The 20,734-nt window shown below is 42.8% G+C and overlaps 1 protein-coding gene across 1 annotated transcript; it reads right to left on the bottom strand.

The window, feature by feature from the left end:
• Window positions 1–11,794: 11,794 nt before the first annotated feature.
• Window positions 11,795–18,350, bottom strand: TNFRSF12A (TNF receptor superfamily member 12A). The gene is made up of 5 exons (XM_014059275.2): window positions 18,190–18,350; window positions 15,793–15,894; window positions 14,520–14,654; window positions 13,974–14,028; window positions 11,795–12,850 (listed from the first exon to the last, which is right to left on the bottom strand). Exons 1-4 carry the CDS (start codon window positions 18,260–18,262, stop codon window positions 13,976–13,978), a joined length of 363 nt encoding a protein of 120 aa, XP_013914750.1. The 5' UTR covers window positions 18,263–18,350; the 3' UTR covers window positions 11,795–12,850; window positions 13,974–13,975.
• Between the last annotated feature and the right edge of the window lie 2,384 nt (window positions 18,351–20,734).

The following is a 20,734-nucleotide window of genomic DNA, read 5'->3' as shown; positions in this document are numbered from 1 at the left end:
TGTAAGTCACTTTGTTCAGCGAAGTCATAATGTTGAACAGTCACTAAAGGAATGATTGCAAGTAGAAGACTGCCCATGTGCACCTGCTGCTGTGGCCTAGAGGTGGAGCTCTTGCCCCGTAATCAGGAGGTTGTGAGTTTGATCCTAGGTAGAGGCAGATGTAGGGTCTCCTTCTTGGGCAGGGGGTTGGACTAGATGACCTGCAAGGTCCCTCCCAACTCTGTTAATATGTATTGATAAACCAGGATATCTGGAAGTTTTCTAGACAAGGCATCCAGAGTATCTTAAAATTGACTTTTAATTCAGTGCCCCTCTTAGGATTGAAAGTGTTTCATGTTCACTGTCTCTGCCACGGCTAAATTCCTCCCTGCAACCTGACTATTAAGGACACAAAACATGATTACAGTGGAAAGGGAGAGTCAGTCCTCCCCCTACTTCCGCTCCGTCCCATCCTTCTTTTCTGACTCATTCTGTCTTTCCAACAACCATTGCTCTCCTTATTTGCATTTTGCAAAGACTGAAAAACACTTGAAGGGCATTTTTTTAATGGGGAAGCTGCAGCCTCACCAGGGAGGCTGTGAACAGGCGCCTCTTTGAGCACCGCCAAGGAAGGACAAGCTCACCAAATCCCACTTGGTAGCCCAGGTAGTGTTGGGGGGCCATAGATAGTCCCAGGTTCTCGGTGTGTGCCTGGGGCTGTCTGAAACAGCCTTGGTTTCCCTCCGGTTCTCTTTCTCTGTCTGTGAATCATTTTGTCTGTTCTGGCTGGGTTGCTCTCTCCAGCCGCCCGGCAAGCGCACGCACACGCACGCACACACACACACACACACCACAAGAGTGTTGTGCATTCCTTCCCTATGACTTTATCCGTCTGGACTTCCTTGTCTTCTGGTTTACATCTCTTTAATCTTCCTCCTCCCTCCCTCCCTCCCTCCCTTTGCTGGCAATCTCTTTCTTTTTTGCCCGATGGGATGAGAAAGGCGGGTTTTCTACGTGGATTTCGTGATCCTCACTGGCTCCGTTCTCTTTATATGGCCAGGGAGGCCAGGCGCTCAGTATGTTTGATGTTGGAGGAGGACCACTCTACCTAGGCCGAAGGGTGATTTTGAAGCAGCCTTTGCTTGCTAGATTCCAAAGATGTCACGGAATGGCTGGGTTCAGACAACCAGACAACCCCTAAGTAAACCAAGCACAGTTTTGGAGTGATACCCCCTCCCCCCTCCCTCCCCGTTGGGTTCACACAATATAAGCCAGCTACTGCATTTTAATATGAGTGTTGTGTGAATCCAGTCAAGATGACATAAGGATCACGTTCCTTCACCCTAAGAAAGAAATTACTTTGGTTTTACATATAAAAAACATAAGCATTCAATAAGTGAGATCAGAAACAAAATTATCCAATTCAAGCATGTGTATTTTTACATGGAGAATTAAAAAGGGGAAAAAAAAGATATAGAATGGATCTTTTTTTCCTGATCCAAAATCCAGCACATTGATTTTAGGTTATACCTTAGGATTTACCACCACTTTTCAACTGATTTCAATCTTTTAGATTGATCAGACCACAGTGAATGATGGGAGTTGTAGTCTGACATCCAGAGACCTGCTTGGTTGAAGAAGGCTGCCTCGTAGCTACAATCCAAGTTGTTTCTCAATCTAGTTTTGAAACGAATCCGTCTTATTCTTGGGAAATGAACAGAAATTCCGCACAATTGGATAGGAAAGGAAATTCATATTTAAAGTCTAAGTCAGACAGCTTATTGGAAGCGTCAGTGCTAACTGAAAGCCATATTTTAATTAAATTAACATGTCTGGGCTGCAAAGTTCTGAATGGCCACTAGTTAGCAGCAAGAAGTTGGAACTTTGGCATAACACTACTGCCATCTAGTGATCCTCTGAAACTTTGCACTTCAGATAATGGTAGCCCCTATTTTTATTCTTTAAAAAACTGAATGCATATATACCGTTTCCCTGAAAATAAGACCTCCCCAGATAATAAGCCCAATCAGGCTTTTGAGCGCATGCGCTAAAATAACTCTGCCCCTGAAAATAAGCGCTCCCCGAAAATATTGCAACACAGAAGCAGCCATGAGGTGACTACACTTGCTGCCTTCTGCACCTCAAAAATAATAAGACCTCCCCGAAAATAAGGCCAAGCTTTTATTTTGATGATCAAAAGAAAATAAGACTGTCTTATTTTCGGGAAAACACGGTAAATGTTCGTTGACTTACAACCATTCATTTAGTGACTGTTCAAAGTCACAACAGTACTTGAAAAAGTGATTTACAACTGGTCCTTAACTTATGACCATAGCAGCATCCTTTCAAACACATGATCAAAGTTGCAACCTTCCTAGCAAAACAAAGTCAATGGGGGGGCGGGGAACCTGGATTTGCTTAATAACCACAATTCAATTAATAATTTTAGAGGTTCACTTAACAACCGTGGCATAAAAGGTTGTAAAATTGGGTGCGATTTACTTGCTTACCAACAGAAATTCTGATCCCAATTTTCATCATAAGTTGAGGATTACCTGCAAAATCAATCTAATTAATGTAATGTAATATAATAAATATAATAAATGTAATATAATAAATGTAATAAATGTAATATAATATGACATAACATAACATAATATTTAATAAAATAAAAATTAATAAAATAAAATATAAAATAAAATATAAAATAAATACCCATGCAGATGGATGTGTGCGTACTGTAACATCTCCAATTAAAAGCAAAATAAAATTAAAATAGATCTATGGCAATTCAACAAAAGAGAAATTACGGACTGAGGTCTAAACTGCCTTAAACGGTTGCATCCCTGGCATTTTGATGGAGAGAAGACTCTGCCTCTATTTGCATAATTTTGTGAAGTCACCCAGAGTAATTCATTTCCACAGAATGAACTGATGCAAGCAAGCTACTGACGCTTTCATTGACTAATCTGAATCTTGCTGTACCTCTTCAGATGGAGGGCGGAGCTTAATGACTCCGCCTCCTGGCGTTGACCACAAAATAGCTTCCAGGCAGGAAGTGAGAAGATCCGTTTCACTGGAGATTTTAATGAAGCTCCTGCCAAGAAATTCTGGAAATTAGACTAAGTACTAAACGGTTCCTCTCATCAAGCAGAACTTCAAGTCCTCTGGTTTGTGGGTGGAAACTTCAATAATTAAACTCATTCAGGGCCTATAAATCAAGCTATTTTTTTTTCCTTTTACATCCATGCGATGATCGGCATTATCAACCACATCAGATGAGCCTCAGCCATACAGCAATTTTGCCCTCGTTGGGAAATCCAGATTCTTTTCTAATTTTTTTTGCTGGAAAAACCTGGCAAGCCTCTGCCTGTCAATTATTCATCGGAAACAGAGAACACCTGGTACCTCTGAGGCCTTAGACAGTTGGGATGCAAGTCATATCTTTCCATTTGCTTGGTGGAAGAATCTTGTCTACTCCAGAAATGTGCGTATATTGCTGCTCTAAACCAGTGTTCGTATAGTCAACATTCCCAGTTGCAATGAAAGTTGGACCATAAGAAAGGATGAGAGCCAAAGAATTGAGGCCTTTGAACTGTGGTGCTGGAGAAGACTCCTGCGAGTCCCTTGGACTGCAAGGTGATCAAACCGGTCAGTCCTAGAGGAGATCAACCCTGACTGCTCTTTCGAAGATCTGATCCTGAAGATGAAACTCAAATACTTTGGCCACCTAATGAGAAGGAAGGACTCATTGGAGAAGAGCCTAATGCTGGGAAAGATTGAGGGCAAAAGAAGAAGGGGACGACAGAGAATGAGGTGGCTGGATGGAGTCACTGAAGCAGTCAGCGTGAATTTAAATGGACTCCAGAGCATGGTAGAAGACAGGAAGACCCAGAGGAACATTGTCCATGGGATTGTGATGAGTCAAACACAACTTCACAATTAACAACAACAAAGCCAGTGTTTCTCGACTTCCCCAGCATAGCATAGATGGCTGGGGAATTCTGGAATTTGAAGTCCACACATCTTAAAATTGCCGAGGTTAAGAAGTGGTGAATCTCGAACCTGGAGTCAAGAATGATGATAGGATGGCTGAACAAATAACTGTTTATTAACTCAGGCAACACAACAGTAACAAGACTCCTCTGGAGCCCGTCTGACAGCTATTTAGACAGAGCCGAGGTGGCACAGTGGTTAGGGTGCAGTACTGCAGGCCACTTCAGCTGACTGTTATCTGCAGTTCAGCGGTTCTAATCTCACCGGCTCAAGGTTGACTCAGCCTTCCATCCTTCCGAGGTGGGTGAAATGAGGACCCTGATTGTGGGGGCGATATGCTGACTCTGTAAACCGCTTAGACAGGGCTGAAAGCCCTATGAAGCGGTATATAAGTCTAACTGCTATTGCTATTGCTATTTATACCGTAGCTGTCAGACGGGTAGCCAATCAGCTGGTAGTGTTTTCTCCACCTGCCGGCAGGCACACTGCAGCCAATAAAAAGGACTTCCATGGTTCTTGACAGGCGCTGGTCGTAAGTCCGAGGACATAACAAGAAGCACTTCTCTAAACTGAAGTCAATCTGAGTTAAAAAAACCTCTCCAATGGTAGTTATCACCTGTCCTGTGGTGTTTTAGGGCTGCGATTAAAAAAAAAGTCAACATGGCAGCCACAATCATGAAGCAGAGTTTCATTTGCATGGTTGTTGAAGCATCCATCTTGACATTTTCACACTTCTTCGGAATTCTTTGTGTCTACCAAACAACAACTATCTTCACATAACAGGCCCAGCCAAGTCAGTTAAATTCCCAGCCAATGCATTCACGCAACACCACATGCTTTTTTTTTCTTCATTTTAAGTGTGTTTGTTTTCCTGCCTTAGAATGCTGTTGCGAGTCCAGCTTGTTCAACAATCCCATAACTTTACAAAGAAAAACAACAACAGAATTAAGCAAACACATATTACCGAATTGGAAAAAATAAAAGAGGCAGAAGAGGAGAAAACAATAAGAACGAGAAGTGTCAGGGAATGATTCTTGGAAAAAGGTCTGTTTTTTAAGAAATTCCTAACAGCTATTTGGGAAGGGGCCAGTCAGGTCTCCTTGGGGCAGGGGTGGGTTTCAACCGGTTCGCGGCGGTCCCTGCAAACCAGTTGGTCGGCGAACCCGGAAGTAAGTAACTTCCGGGAACGGTGAACGGCCCGCCCGCCCGCGGTCCTTACCCAGTTTTGATGAGTTCTGCGCTTCCATGCATGCGCAGGACGCATACAGCGCCTGCGTGATCCTCCAGGAGCAGCTGGAGCGTCGCTCAGACGCTAGTACGCATGCGTGCACCGCGCGCGTGCACGAGGACGCCGCCAGCCCCGTTCCAACCGAACCGGTTGGAACGGGGCGAGAAACCCACCCCTGCCTTGGGGGTCCCAAGACACATTGCTATTGCAGAGAAGCTGTGCTTTGTGGCGTGGGACCTCTTAATATTTGGTTTATTGTGCAAACCTAAAAAAAATCAGTCATGTGTGAACATAGCCAACACATAGCAAAAGAAACCTTTACAAGGTGCCTATTCCTATGTATGTGCCATGCTGCAGAAAAGTCCTGGACCAGCTCTAGTAACAACACATAAAGTGACATTTTCCCCCTCACTGGACAAAAGCAGAGAATTAAGCCATGTTTTTCATGCAACCCCAGGAAAAGAAACTGATCTAATCCAGAAGCTTGCACATTTGTCATGCCAACTAAAGGATGGCGAAGCTTCTTTCCTGCTGTTCAGAGATACAGTATGCTGGTCCGATGGAAAGCACTCTGTGCATGCCCCAAACCCCCAAGAAACATTGTCAAGCCTCTACAGTTAGTCCTTGATTTATGACCGTAACGGAGCCCAGAATTTCCCTTGTAAATCCATGAGTCGAGGCACCTGTGTGACTGACCCCATATTTTTTTTGTATAGCAAATGCTGCAGTTTAAAAGCAAATGTGATAGTTTTAAGGTGAATGAAGTGGTTGCATTCATTTCTGTGGGTATGTTTGCCAGGAACTGTCAGAAAAGGTTGGAAACTGGAAACTGCCCCCCAAAATTAAAAAGTCATAAATCATAGTTATGTGTCTGTGGAACACTGCAAGTGGCTGTAAAAGTGTGCTGATTGCCAGGTACCCAAAATGCAGTCACGTGACGTGTGTGTGTCAGAGGTGGGTTGCTCCTGGTTCAGCCCAGATTGGGTGAACCAGTAGTAGCAGCGGCGGGAGTCTCCACCCACTCACCCAGACGCTTTTGCACATTTTTATAACTCAGATTGACTTCAGTTTAGAGAAGTGCTTCTTGTTATGTCCTCAGACTTACAACCAGCGCCTGTATCGCACGCAAGCGTGAGAGAGAGAGAGAGAGAGAGAGAGAGAGAGAGAGAGAGAGAGAGAGAGAGAGAGAGAGAGAGAGAGAGAGAGAGAGAGAGAGAGAGAGAGAGAGAGAGAGAGAGAGAGAGAGAGAGAGAGAGAGAGAGAGAGAGAGAGAGAATGCACCCAGTAGTAGAAAAATTAGCAACCCACCTCTGATGTGTATGTATGAGAGAGGGGGGAGCATTGGAGCTGTGAAACTAGGCTGTAAACATCTTTTGGGGGATATTCTCATAACTCAAAGTCAATGGCTGCCACTGAGCAATTGGTCATTATACGAGGACTACCTGTACTGCTAAGTGTTCAATTGTTACAGCTCTGAATATCCCAAGACTTTCTCACCTCTTTCTATAGTTGGATTCAGTTTAGATTAGTGTCTAACAAATATTTTCTTTCATTACCTAAACTGCTTATCAGAAAGTCCTTTGTACCCAGTGTAAATTAAATCCCTTTAAATAGTGGTGAACAACCTCTGGACTTCAATTCCCAGAATTCCATGCTGGCTCAGACATTCTGGGAGTTGAAGTCCACAGGTAGTAAAGGGGCCATAGTTGCCCACTCCTGCTTTAAATCAATTTAAATATTCCTGTTGTGATTGGGTTCTTGTGCTGTTATCCAAATCAAATCCACTATTGCCCCATTTTGGCTAATTAATTTTGGGAAGCCCTGGGTTAGTTTAAATCCTTTGTGGAGCTGCTTCAGGCTGTTATTCCACGGAGAGAGAAAAAAGTTGTGGAAAGTTTAATTTGGCTCAGTCTGATGGACTCGGGTACTGTGAAGTTCTGTAGTGCCGTCACACACCGACCACAAGGAGAGAGAAACACCTCCGATTTTGCCTTATTTCTCCCCTCCTCCCTTCCCCGCCACCTTCAGATGAGTCACTGGGTGGTGTCCGGGACAGGCTGGTATGAACTAAGGGGACAGGAATGCAGAGCCAGGAGGCCGTAAGGGCAAGGAGAAGAAAAGGGAGAATGAGTCAGAGAGACAGAGAAGGAAATTCTGGGGGAGGAGGTGGCGGCAGCGAAGAACTGAACAAAAGGAACAAGAGGCTGGAAAGAAAAGCTGGCACAGAGGGGGAAAAATTAGTACAGGGAAACGAGAAAGGAAATTAGTGGGAACAAAAAGCAGGGAAGGAAATTAGTGAAAAGAAAGGAAAAGTGGGAAATAATAATAATAACAATCATCTTTTAAGATTTCTTTCTTAAGAAAGAAGGTTGGGGGGAAAAAAATGGAATACCAGGACTGGCAGATTGAAGTTGAATGCTTATGGGGAAAAAAATCCGTTGTTGTAGCAATAGTGAATAGAATCCTTGGTGGGATTTCTAAAAGACTTCCTCAGAATCAGGAAATATCGGATTAATCAGATCTGAAAACCTTAATTTTAATTAAAAAAAACTACCCTGCTTGGAACTATACTATTAGATGCTGACTTAATAACTTTTAGGTCCTTGGTTAGGGCTTGAATACACACAGCAATGATAGTAACACTAAAAGTAAAGGTTCACCTCACACATATGTGCTAGTCGTTCCCGACTCTAGGGATGGTGCTTATCTCCATTTTAAAGCCGAAGAGCTAGGGCAGCCCAAAGACATCTCTGTGGTCATGTGGCCAGCATGACTAAACGCTGAAGGAGCATGGAATGTTGTTACCTTCCCACCAAAGGTGGTCTCTATTTTTTCTACTTGCATTTTTTACATGCTTTCAAACTGCTAGGTTGGCAGAAGTTGGGACAAATAAGAAGAGCTCACCCTGTTATGTGGCACTAGGGATTCAAACTGCTGATCTTTCTGATTGATAAGCTAAGGATTCAAACCTCCAAACATCCGACCTTTCTAATGGATTTTTCTGATCAGTCTTAGCCACTGCGCCACTGCGTCCCTTAGAATTATTATATACACAGCAATAATAACAACACTAAACATCTTCTTCTTATTTCAGGTCCCTGGGAAAAACTCAATGGGTGGATAAAAATGCCAAATCTGCTAAACATCTGGCTGTGTGACCAACTATAATAATAACAAATCATCTGTGGTGATTGCAGTGGTTATCGGCTCGATGCCATACCAAAAATTCTCGGAAGGTCATTAGAAAAATCTACGCATTGACAAAATTTCCATCTGTCAATTGCAAAAGGTCACACTGCTTGGATCCGCACATCTATTACGTTGATACATTACAACATCCCAAATTCTTGAGAAGAGCTCAATTTATATGAAGGCCAACACTAGCTAAAGAAATGACATTGTTGTGTGTATAATAATAATAATAGGCCCCTGGGTGGGGCCCGACTAGTAACCAATGCCAAATCCGGCGAAACAACTGGCCGCTGTGATACAATTGTACAACAACAACAACAGCAATAATAATAATAATAGTACACAGAGGTTTGTTTAAACCTTCAGTTTTTAAAACTCCTGTGATATTCCCCCTCTACCAGTCTGCTAAATAATTGAGATTAGGTAAAAGGTAGATCTGAAGGATAGGGAGATAGTAAAAATAAATAGAATGAATTTAGCATTGGGAAGATGAAAGGCGGTATAAATATCTATCTGTACGAGCAAGCGCTATGCTGAAAAAACAACACATCCCAAACTTTTGCTGGATCCCTCAAAAGAAATAATCCAGTTATTGGGGTGCAGGTTTTTGAAAATGAAAAGGATGACATTGAAAAGAAAGTCTAGTGAAAAGAAGGACTAGGAGAGACATGATAGCAGTGTTCCAATATCTCAGGAGTTGCCACAAAGAAGGGGATAAAATTATTCTCCAAAGCACCAGAGGGAAGAAGCAGTGGGGTGGAAACTAATCAAGGAGCAAAGCAACCTGGAACTAAGGAGAAATATCCTGACAATTAAAACAATTAATCAGTGGAACTTCAGAAGTTGTGGGTTCTCTCTCACGAAGTTTTTAAGAAAAGATTGGACAACCATTTGTCTGAAGTGGTATATGGTCTTCTGCTTGAGCTGAGGAATTGGACTAGAAGACCTCCAATGTCCCTTCCAACTCCATTATTCTGTACTCTGTTGTTAAGTTGTATTGTATCAGTAACAATGGAATTTGTTCACTGTGACCACTTCAGCACGACTTTCCTCTATGATTGCGTTGGAGTCTGTTTATTCAACACATATTTTTAAAAGTAGTGTTTCTCCACTGTGGGCATAAGATGACTTAACTGCACACGACGTGACCCTCAAAAATATCACATCAACCAAAAAAAACCCCAAACAACAATAGAAGAACCCCAAACCACAACAATTAGCCAAAGAGAAACCCAGGTCAGTTGGTTATTCCTCAAATGCCAAAACATCAAAATAAACTTAATTTTGTGGATGCCCACAAACCTTCAGAGGGAAGAAAATCTTAAAAAAAGACATTATCCACAAAAATTGCAGTGTCCATAGCCACCTACCTGCTGAATCTCCAAATTACGCAGAACTGGTTGGAGATGTTTTATGAGGCTACCTGTACTTAAAAGAAGCCATCATTTGGGGTTTACATATATGGGAGCTGAGAGCCAAGGTTTATGTTTCATTTTCCACAAGTCCCAAGTGAGGAGTTTTCTGGTTCACTTGCTGAGCTTTTTAACTCCTCTATCACCCTCCAGGTGGGATTAAGGAAGAACCGAACAGGGATGAAAGATATGGTGAAAATTAAGAGTACAGTCATTTGGTAAGACAATAATTTTGTAAAAGGGCCAGACATGACTCCCATTTTGCTAACATATTGAAATTAAAACTTCTCAAGGTTTGACAATCAATAGCTGCTGCAATTCTCCCAACTGTTGCTTGAGAAAAAAAATACCTGTAAGGTATTTCGGCTTCATTTTTGAGGAGTGCTAGTGTTTCAAAGCACTTTTCTCTTTCTTCCCAAATCTTGGCTAGACTCAGATCTACTTAGCTGCGGAAAGGAAGCACATCAGGATGCCTTCAGGCTATGCTTTAGCTACAAAGGAAACAGGAATACTTTTTTTTCCATGCCTTCCTGCCAGCTAGGCACTCCTCAATTTGCCTTCTCACAAAGGAAACCTTGGAAACTCTCTTTAGTGCTTTGAAGGAAGGTCCCAGATTTTAAACTGGTGCCTCTTATTTAAGTGACAATCAACAGGGCTACAGGGCCAGTTTGTGTTGTGGTGGCCAGAAGGTGAAAACTCAGCCATAGGACCTGTGGGAAAAAGAAGAGTTCCTGAGCATGCAGAGAGGGTTTTTGTCTGTACTTCTTGACTTAGAAAAAAAAATGAGCAGGAAGGTTGATGTTTCAGAATTCTTCTCACAATAAAACAAAACTCCTTTATTTATAACATTGGAATTTTTGACTGAATCGTCCCATTATATGAAAAACCAATCACCCCCCCCGCCCCACGAAGAGCAATTAATCAGGGAAGAGTATTATTGCTTTAAACCAGCGGTGTCAAACTCAAGGCCCGCGGGACAGATCTGGCCTGCAGGGTATTTAGATCTAGCCCGCGGAGCCGCCCTAGATACAGCAAAGGACTGGCCCACTGTGGCCTCTGCCACAGTGGTGAAATTCAAAATTGTTTACTACTGGTTCTGTGGGCAGGGCTTGATGGGCATGGCAGGGGAAGGATACTGCAAAATCTCCATTTCCAACCCATTCTGGGGACAACCAGAGGTACTATTTGCAGGTTCTCTGAACTACTCAAAATTTCTGCTACCGGTTCTCCAGAACCTGTCAGAACCTGCTGGGTTTCACCCCTGCTCTATCAGCGAAAACGGAGCTCGGGCTTTTGTTTTCACTGGGAGAGGATTGCAGGAGGCAGCTGCTGGTGATAACGGAGCTTGGGAGCCCGTTTTCTCTGGCAGAGCAGAGAACTTTAAGATGTGTGGACTTCAATTCCCAGAATTCCCCCGCTAGCAGGGAATTTTGGGAGTTGAAGTCTACCCTTTTATAGTTGCCAAGATTGTAAAATACTGGTCTAAGTGAAGAGTAAGAGGTCTTAATCCGACTCTCAAACTGGGAGCTGTGAGATCCCTATCACTGGAAGAACTCTCCAGGGGAAATACGATGGAGAAAACTGAAAAGTTTGATAGACTTCAATCCCCAGAATTTCCTAGGCAGCATTGTTAAGAATTTTGGTAGCTGAAGTTCAGACATTGATTGAGGCACTGATTTATTCATTAGCAAAGGATTTACTTGTTCTGATCAGAATTTGCACAAAATTGTTTCCCACCATCTGCTACCTTTAAAGTGGAGATTTTACTTGGATTATTGGCATGGCATACATACATACACAATATATGCTTTACTACTTAGCTTGTGTGGGAGAGGAAACAGAAGTGAGAATACCTCGGTCTCTATCTAGAAATCTCATCATGAAATCTCATCAATTTCATCATCTCAATCCACTTTAGAGGATTCGTAGAGAGACTCATCTCATGTGAAATGCTTTAAAGGTTGAAAAAAAAAAAAGAATCTCACACTAAACCTTAAGATGATTTATTCAGCCTCAGCTTTTTGTAACATGCAAATATGACCAATTGTGGTTTATTTTATACATTAAACAAACTATGATTTAGAGTGGTGATCAGTATCAAATCCATCAATATTCACATTCACTTCCTGGGGACAATTTGCAACATTTTCATATCAAACGTAAGCATTTTTATTTCACTTCAGTTCACAAATGCTGTGTCAGGAAATGAAAGTCTTTTTCATTTTTTTTTCTGAATGCAGTTAAAAAAAAAACACAATCACACCATAAAATTAAAAATCTCTTACGAGAGCAGAAGACATAAATAGGGTCTCAAAAGGGAGCACCAAAGAGAAGAGGAAGAGAGAAGAGCAAATAGCAGGGACAGTCAGAGGAAGCAAACCGGTGCCCTCCTTATGGAGCAAAACACCCATAAACCTAAGGCAATTTATGATTTTTCATGGCATTATGGGAGTTGTAATCCAGAACATCTGGAACTATGCCTAAATTGACTTTTGGATGTAGTGGCCAGCCACTGATAAGGGCTAATGGTGAAGGAAGCTCCGTTGAGGCTAGTTTTCCTCTCTCATGGAGAGTTTTTAGCACCCAATATATCTCTATATACAGATAATCTAAAAATCACATTCATCGTTTTCCCTAAAACGTTCCCCAGAGGGAAATGACAAAGGGAGAGGCCCACAACGCAGATCTAGGAATTGCAAAGTCCCCCAAATTGTAAGCCCTGTAGAAAAATAAATCACCCCAATATGGGGCATTAGGCCTGGGGTATATATATATTGCTGGAAGTGAGATTTTTTTTCCACCTCACATAGCACAAGGCGCTTGACAAGGAAAGTGGTCGCCCTTTCCCAGAGGGGGCCTGTTTCCTGAAATGGGAGCAAGAGACAGTAGGTTTCACAGCCCTTGGCTGAGTGTGCAAAATGTAAGGCCCCAGAATGCCAGGGCAGATGAAAAATGTCTCCCCCGCAGCTTCAAGAAAAGTCGAGGTAATCAAAACGTTTTCTTTGCCGTTTCCTGAATCTGAAGTGGTGAGGGGGGAAAAAATCTGTGGGGAAAAAAACATAACGAAGATAAATTTGCGCTCAGTATGATTCTTTCTTGTTGCCCCCCCCCCCCCAATTCCCATCACTCTAGGGCAGTGTTTCTTCACCTTGGCCACTTTCAGATGTGTAGATTTCGACTCCCAGAATTCCCGGAGTTGAAGTTCACACATGGCTGGCTAGGGGATTCTGGGAATTGAAGTCCACTCATCTTAAGGAGGTCAACTGATTGGGAATGACATCTGGGATATGCAGAAATATATCAGAGATATTATTTTGGAAAGGGAAAACACTGGAAACAGACCAATGGGACTTTTCTTGGATCAGTTTGGCCTACCTCCCAGGGTTGTCATTAAGTTTTAAAAAGAGTAATAGTGCCATTTATCTATTTATTATTTATTTGTTGGATTTCTTATCCCACCTTTATGACTTGATACCTTTACTTGAGCAAATCCCATGAAGAACAGGATGTTTTAAAAACAAAAATATGCCAAATATGAAATTGAGGGGTCTTTCGTGCTCTCTGAGCTTGCTTGTTTTCTTGCAGACATTTTATTACCCAAACTAGGTAACATCATCAGTATCAATAGTAGGTATGAAATGAAATACATACTACTCATTCCAATGATGAAATTGGAAGTTTTCAGAGAAGGTATAAGATCAACAAAACACTCCTAGGCAGCATTGCTCAGAAATTAGACTTAATCAGGTGTCAGTCCCTGTAAATATGTGTACTAGGAGAACCTGCTGAGATTATTCAAACATGAAAGTGTTCAGGAACGAACATGAAACTATGCCAAAAGGAAAAAAGACTTCTATTATCACAGTGTGACTTCGCTATACTTCACAGAAATAGCTTCTGTAAATGTTTCACTATCTAGAAAAAAAGTTTTCTGCTCAAGGTTATTGGAGAGGTTTCTGAAAAAAAGGGAAAGCTAAACATTTTGTGTTTTCTCTTGAGAACTAGAAACTTGGTTTCTTTCCCCCTCTTAAAGGGTTACAACATTAAAAGCAATAAAACTAATAGATATTTCTACAGTAATAACAATAATAGAAGTGTTCCACCCAAAGGCAGAAAGGAAGGAAGGACAAGGAAAGGAATTGAGATTAGAAGTATCCTGATCTCACCTTCAGTGTATCAGTGATTCTTGAGCTGAATGGCCTCCAGTTTCTTCAATTGGGGCTGGAAAGAGAGTAAAAAGATAGATAAAAGATTTAGCAGTGCGAAGGAGAGGTGGAGACTTTGCTACACAGATGCTCACTGTAGAGTAGTCCTTGAATTATGACAATTGGGACCAGAATTTCTGTTAAGCATGGGGACTAGTATCTGTGTCATACCCGATTTTATGACCTTTTTGGGCACAGTTGTTAAGTGAATTACTCCAGCTGTTAACTGAATCACATGGTTGTTAAATGAATCCACTTCCCCTGTCCCCCCAATTTTTGCTTGTCGGAGGCCAGCTGGGAAGATTGCAAATGGCAATCAAATGACCCTGGCATGTTGGTAAATACATGCCAGGCTCATTTCATTTTGATCAGTTGTAAGTGTGAAAACCCATCAAGTCAGTTTTTTCAGTAACTTCAAATGGTCACTAAACGAATAGTTGTTAGTTAAAGACTAACCGTGGCAACAATTTCAACTAGGACGAAACATCATAAAAAGGAAGAACTTACTGGTGAATTTTTCTCTCCTTCGGCAGCGGGCATAAATAATTGTGCCTGCAATGATGCTAGCCAAGAGAACAGCACCCAGCGATGCCCCAATTAGCACCCACAAATTGAAGGAGTTGGTGGGCTGAGGGTCTCCACCTGCAACAGTGAGAAGAACACCTTAAATTCCCCTGGAAAAAAAAGGCCTTTAGTTGATCTCAAAGGATCTTTGGCTGATGCAGCCAATTACTTAATCTGAAACAGACATCTACTGTTTAAAAATCCTTTCCCTTCCTGCCTACCTAGGCCCCTCAAGGCAGAGAGTTGCCACAAGCGGTGGAGTAAAACTATATACAAAGACTTTACTTTTTTCCAGTTTTAAAACTTGGAATAGAGGTGGGGAAAAAAAATCAATTATCTCTTTCATTGCCAGCAGCACAACGGCACAATCCTGCTCATAAAAAGGCTGGCCAAAAACTCTTTCTGAACTCTAATTAACTCCAGGCCCCAAAAAGGAGCTTGGAGATGACGCAGATCAGCCACCAGTGGTAAATCTGGACCTCTTTAAGGGAACAACGGCACCAGTGGTTGCTCTCAGGCTTGGAGGAAGATGCCAAGGCTTGCTTTTATTCATTTATTTATTTATTAAATGTATATACCACTATCAAGTGACCACTTGGTCCCAAAAGAAAGGGGAGGAATTAAAAACAAAGACTACAGTTAGCAGACCTACAGCTAATAGCAGTCCGCAAAAGCCAAGATGGCGGCCACAATCATGTGACTGAAGCCCCACCCCCTTTTATGAGTGCTGTGGAGCCATGAATGTGCAACCCAGGTACAAATGGGGATTTTTAAAAAATCAATTGAGGTTGAAGCTGAATGTTTTACTTTTTTTGACCATCCCTCAATAAACCTTTGTCCCTGAATGCCAAAGAGGGCTGCCTTCTTCGGTGGTGGATGCCACAGGGAAGGGAATCATGGTCAGCTCCTGAGTGATGAGAATGGGATCCTATCTTCAGATTAGTTTAATTGATTATTGGCTTCTGAATATGCAGCGACAGGAGGCAGCATCTTGACTTTGCGCTTGGGGGGCAAAATGTCCCAGGGGAAAACCTGCATTCAACCGTTTCATCATCCAAACATTCAACCCCAGAGAATCATATGTTGTAGCATCAGGCTGAACACATCCAACCACTCATCCTTTCTCCCTGAATGCTCCAGGAGCTTTCCTGGCAATACCAAAGACATATAGAGCCCTCCTCCGCCACGCTACCAGGCATAGTTAGGAGCCACTCACAGGTAGAGCAAAAATCGTTCTTGTTTTGACGTTGGCACACTGAGCAATCCATGCACTTTTCCAAGTCGGGACTCCAGGACTGGCCTCCAGGACAGGTAGTTTCTGAGGAGGGGGAAAAAAGGCAGAAAGGGATTTGAGAGTTCACCCATCTTCTTTTTCACACAAAACAGCATTAGAAAGTTTCTGCCTCCCTAAAGCACAGTGGAGTTCTGGTATTTCTGATTCTGCCCCCTTGCAGGTATGTTGGACTCCAGTTCCAATCCCTGGCTTCCTAACGAAACTGAAATCCAGCATGTTTGTAGTCATAGCTGTTCTCCTAAAAATTCATGAATCGGGAAAGAAAGAAAGAAAGAAAGAGGGAGGGAGGGAGGGTGAAAGAGAAAGAAAGAAAGAAAGAAAGAAAGAAAGAAAGAAAGAAAGAAAGAAAGAAAGAAAGAAAGGATTTGGGTCATGGGAAGCATTATCAGCTGGGTGAAAATAGGGAAGCAAAATAAGATTCATAAATGGGGGGCACTGCATTTAATTTATGTGATCCAACCTCCAACCCCCCCCCCCCCATGACACCAGGGCTATTTCCAGAGGGATAACGTCACTGGGGTGAGTGGGTATTGTGTTTCACCCCGAAACGTGAGCCAGTGTTAGGAACAGGAGAACATGTGTGTGTGTGTGGGGTGGTGGTGGTGTCAACTCAGGGAGCATCATATCGCAAAATGGGAGTGGGGTAGAAGGAGAGGGACCGTCCCGTTCCCCCCCCCCCCCCACCGCAATCACGTCCTTCACTTTTAAATGACTTCATTGATAAAACATGCCTCGAGCGAGCAGGCAAGCAGATGGCGCTGAGCCCAGAAGCGGAGCTGGCGAATGACTCAGTGTGGGTCGCATGACGCCGACGTCAGACCGCTGAGCCTGCCCCGCCGACCCCACTTTTCTTCCCTTGCAGGAGGGTAAGACGCCCCGAGACTTTCAGTCGGAAAGCCCGCCAATGGGAAAGAGCGGGGCGGGGCCTCACATTCATAAACATCCCACTTCTGACAACTTCTGTGATTGATGTCGCGGGGGAGGGGCGGGATTTAATTTTGAGCCAGAGTTTGCCAGCTGATAAGAAAGCGTCCCTAAGCATGTGCAGATCTATCTATCATCTATCTATCTATCTATCTATCTATCTATCTATCTATCTATCTATCTATCTATCTATCTATCTATCTATCATCTATCTATCTATCTATCTATCTATCATCTATCTATCTATCTATCTATCTATCTATCATCTATCTATCTATCTATCTATCTATCTATCTATCTATCTGCAGTTTATATTATCATCTATCATCTACTCTATGCAATCTATGTCTGTCTGTCTGTCTGTCTGTCTGTCTGTCTGTCTGTCTGTCTGTCTGTCTATCTATCTATCTATCTATCTATCTATCATCTATCTATCTATCTATCTATCTATCTATCTATCTATCTATCTATCTATCTATCTATCTATCTATCTTTATTCTGCCTTTATTACTTTATAAGTAATTTAAGGCGGTAAACGTATGTAATATTCTTCCCTACTCCTATTTTGCCATAACGATAATCGTGTGAGGTGGGCTAGCGCGACTGGCAACCAAACAAATTCGACTTTACACTAATAGTCGTTTCCCAGCCGGCATCGTTATGTTAGCGGCTCCTTGACAGGTAAAGATTCAACAGGTTCAGTCCTGAGAAGTAACGGGGCCGCGATAGGAGGTTGCACCTGCTGAAAAACTTTGCATTGGGGGGTCGTTAAGATTGAGATGACCGCACCGGCTTTATATTGAATCTCTCTCTTCCTTGGAGGGTTCGCAGATCTAAGCCTTTCCCTTAACATCACGTGTGAACGCTCCATGCTATATGCAGGACTGAGCCCTGTATCGACCGACACTGGGGAACGGGCATGCTTGTCCGCTTAAAAATCGCTGCGAGGTTTTCACTCCACGTTTTCTACACGAAGGGCAGCCACGGCCGGGACTCCTGATAAGCGGTCAATCACAAAAGAGATCCAGGCAAACTACAAACTACATTCGTTCATTCATTCATTCATTCGTTCGTTTGTTTATTCCTTCCTATACTCATTCATTCATTCATTCATTCACTCGCCAGTCTCCCCCTCCCCAGTTTTATCTCCATCTGCCGGCTCTTTCTCGTCCCTCCCGAACCCCCTTCCCAATGTCTCTTCAAACGGCACCGGGGGACCGCGAGCGGCCAAAGGCGGCAATTTCAACAGGTAGAGACACCTTCCCGTCCCAACCCCGAAAAGCCGCGCCTATTTGCTCTCCGCCGGCTCTCCCGTGGTTGAAAAGTTCGCCGAGAGAGGAGAAAGGGACACCCGCCCCTCTCCCCACCCTCAATGCTACCCTGATCCCCATTTACCTGCGATGGGCTCTCCCCGGGTGGACCCCAGCAACACGGGCAAAAGCCCCAGGATGACTCCCCAGGCAAGCATCGCAGGTGGATCTCGCTGTTTTTTTCGCCGCCGCCGAGGATGTCCGATGGCGAGCAAGCAAGCAACCGACCGCCAGCCACGCTCTGACTCAGTGCTGAAAACTCTCCCCGGCTCGGCTTCGGCCCGGCTCGGTTCCCGGCGAGAGACGCCCCCGCAGTCGGGGATTGGCGGGCGCGCGGCCAGGGCTCCGCGTTCCATCCTTTGATCTGCGGGGGAGGTGCGGGGGGGGGGAGGGAGAGCTGGAGCGAGTCAGCGCAGGAAAGGAAACGCCGGGGAAAACGTGGGAGGCGGCGACAGGAGTGAGAGGGGGGGACTCGCGCTTTGGCCCGGCCCGCTTTCTCGGAAGTCCCGCTGGGCTGGAAATCCTGTGGCCCCTCTGGAATGGGCCGCTTTCCGTTCATTAGGGCTTTTCTTTTCGTGTTTCCAGCGGAGTATTTTGAAGCCACCACAACCATAGCCATAATAATTATAATTTGGAACAGCACCTAATCTAATAGGATCACTTTTAGCTATCCAAGATCAGGGGCAGATTCCGATAGTCAAAAGTGCTGTACCAAATCCAGTTCCCAGAATCAACAACAAAATGCCAACAACAAAAACAATAATTTGAAATAATATATAAAATATATAATATATATAATTGTAATATATGAAATAATATAATATGAAATAATATAATATATGAAATAATATGATGTAATGTAATATGAAATAATATAATATAAAATTATAATATGTAAATATAGCAATATAAATGTAATATGTAATATAATATATATAGCTATAAAGGTATATCCAGACAGATCTATACAATAGCATAGTTGGAAGGGACCTTGGAGGTCTTCTAGTCCACCCCCCTGCCTAGCCAGGAAACCCCATACCCTACATAATAGATAATATATAATACATAATATATAATACATAATATATAATACATAATACATAATATATAATAAATATATAATATATACAATATAACACAATATAACACAACATAACATAATATAGCAAATTGTATCTCAGAGATACCAATAAACTTGTTCTGAAGTTTTTGCTCAAGCAATTGTTATTTAGGGTACGTGGTACTAACCTGATTTATTTATTTCTTTTAATGTGTTCATTGTTTCATTTCCTACCCTTGTTTTACATAACTCAGGGCAAAGGTACAAAATGCTCGATCTTCTCATTTTTCCCACAACAACCCTGCAAGGTCGACTGGGCTGGGAGTGAAATAGCCCAAAGTCACCCAGCCGCCTTCCATGCGGAGAATTTATCATTTCTTGGTTTCCAGGCCAGCACCTTAAGCACAAGACCAACCTGGCTGTCCTATCAGTAACGTTAGAAGCCATGGACAACTTGCTCCTAATCCTGTCCATCTCCCTTTTAACCCTGTTGCAATTGGCTGCCATCCTGGGTGGTGTGTAGAAGGTCCCTGCATTTAGTTTCAGTGTGTGACCTTGAGCCCCTGTAGTGTGAGAGGAGGTGAAAGGGAGAAATCTCTCAGGCCAGCTCAGTGCATGGTTTAAATATTTATCATGCAAGAAATATATTAAATTCCTGTGAACGTGGAAAGCATGACATAATTTGTGAAACCATTTTAGTGGGGGTAAAACCTCCTTTGTGGATCTGTGGTCTAGGAAGTACAGTAAATGCATAATTTTACCCTTTCATCCTCTTGTGTCTTCCAGAACATATTGTTCCCATCAGCCACAGCCAGTGCTTGCAGAAGGATAGGAACTGTAATCCAGCCCATCGTGAAGGTGTGCATATTTGTATGCATGTTGTAGGAGGTGGCAATTTCCAGCCTTGGCTGATCTCTTTTTCTACTCTATAGGATACCAACAGGAAAGCCCAAGAAGGCTGGGAAGTTGCTAAAATTGTAGCAGAAGAAGGCAGTTGAGAATTGCTACTATGAAGATAGTCCTTGACTTACAACTTTTTGTTTAGTGACCGTTCAAAGTTATAAGGGCACTGAAAAAAAGTGACCTAGTTTTTCACACTTAGGAAAACTTTGCAGCATCCCCATGGACACATGATCAAAATTTGGACGCTTGGCAACTGACTCATATTTATGACGAATGCAGTGTTCCTGGGTCATATGGTCACCTTTTGCGACCTTCTGACAAGCAAAGTCAATGGGGAAGCCAGATTCAATTTACAACCATGTTACTAATTTAACAGCTGCAGTGATTTATTTAACAACCAGGGCAGGAGAGGTCGTAAAATGGGACAAAACTCACTTAACAAATGTTTCACTTAGCCACCAAAATTTTGGGCTCAGTTGTGGTCATAAGTCAAGGACTAGCTATATAATATTGCTCCAAGAAAACCATGTGGTCAACATGAGGGATTTTATTTTTAAATGCTTTGAGAGGGAGGGAGAATGTAGTAGCTGACATATAGAGAATGGATAGATATTAAAATAAAATGCTTTTTCAACCTACAGATTGTACAGAGAAATGCTTGATTTTG

The sequence above is a fragment of the Thamnophis sirtalis genome, unplaced genomic scaffold (assembly GCF_051295495.1).
Source record: "Thamnophis sirtalis isolate CommonGarterSnake01/CBP01778 unplaced genomic scaffold, rThaSir2_p1.2 scaffold_4, whole genome shotgun sequence".
Classification (NCBI taxonomy): domain Eukaryota; kingdom Metazoa; phylum Chordata; class Lepidosauria; order Squamata; family Natricidae; genus Thamnophis; species Thamnophis sirtalis.
This window is presented reverse-complemented; position numbering and strand designations above follow the sequence as displayed.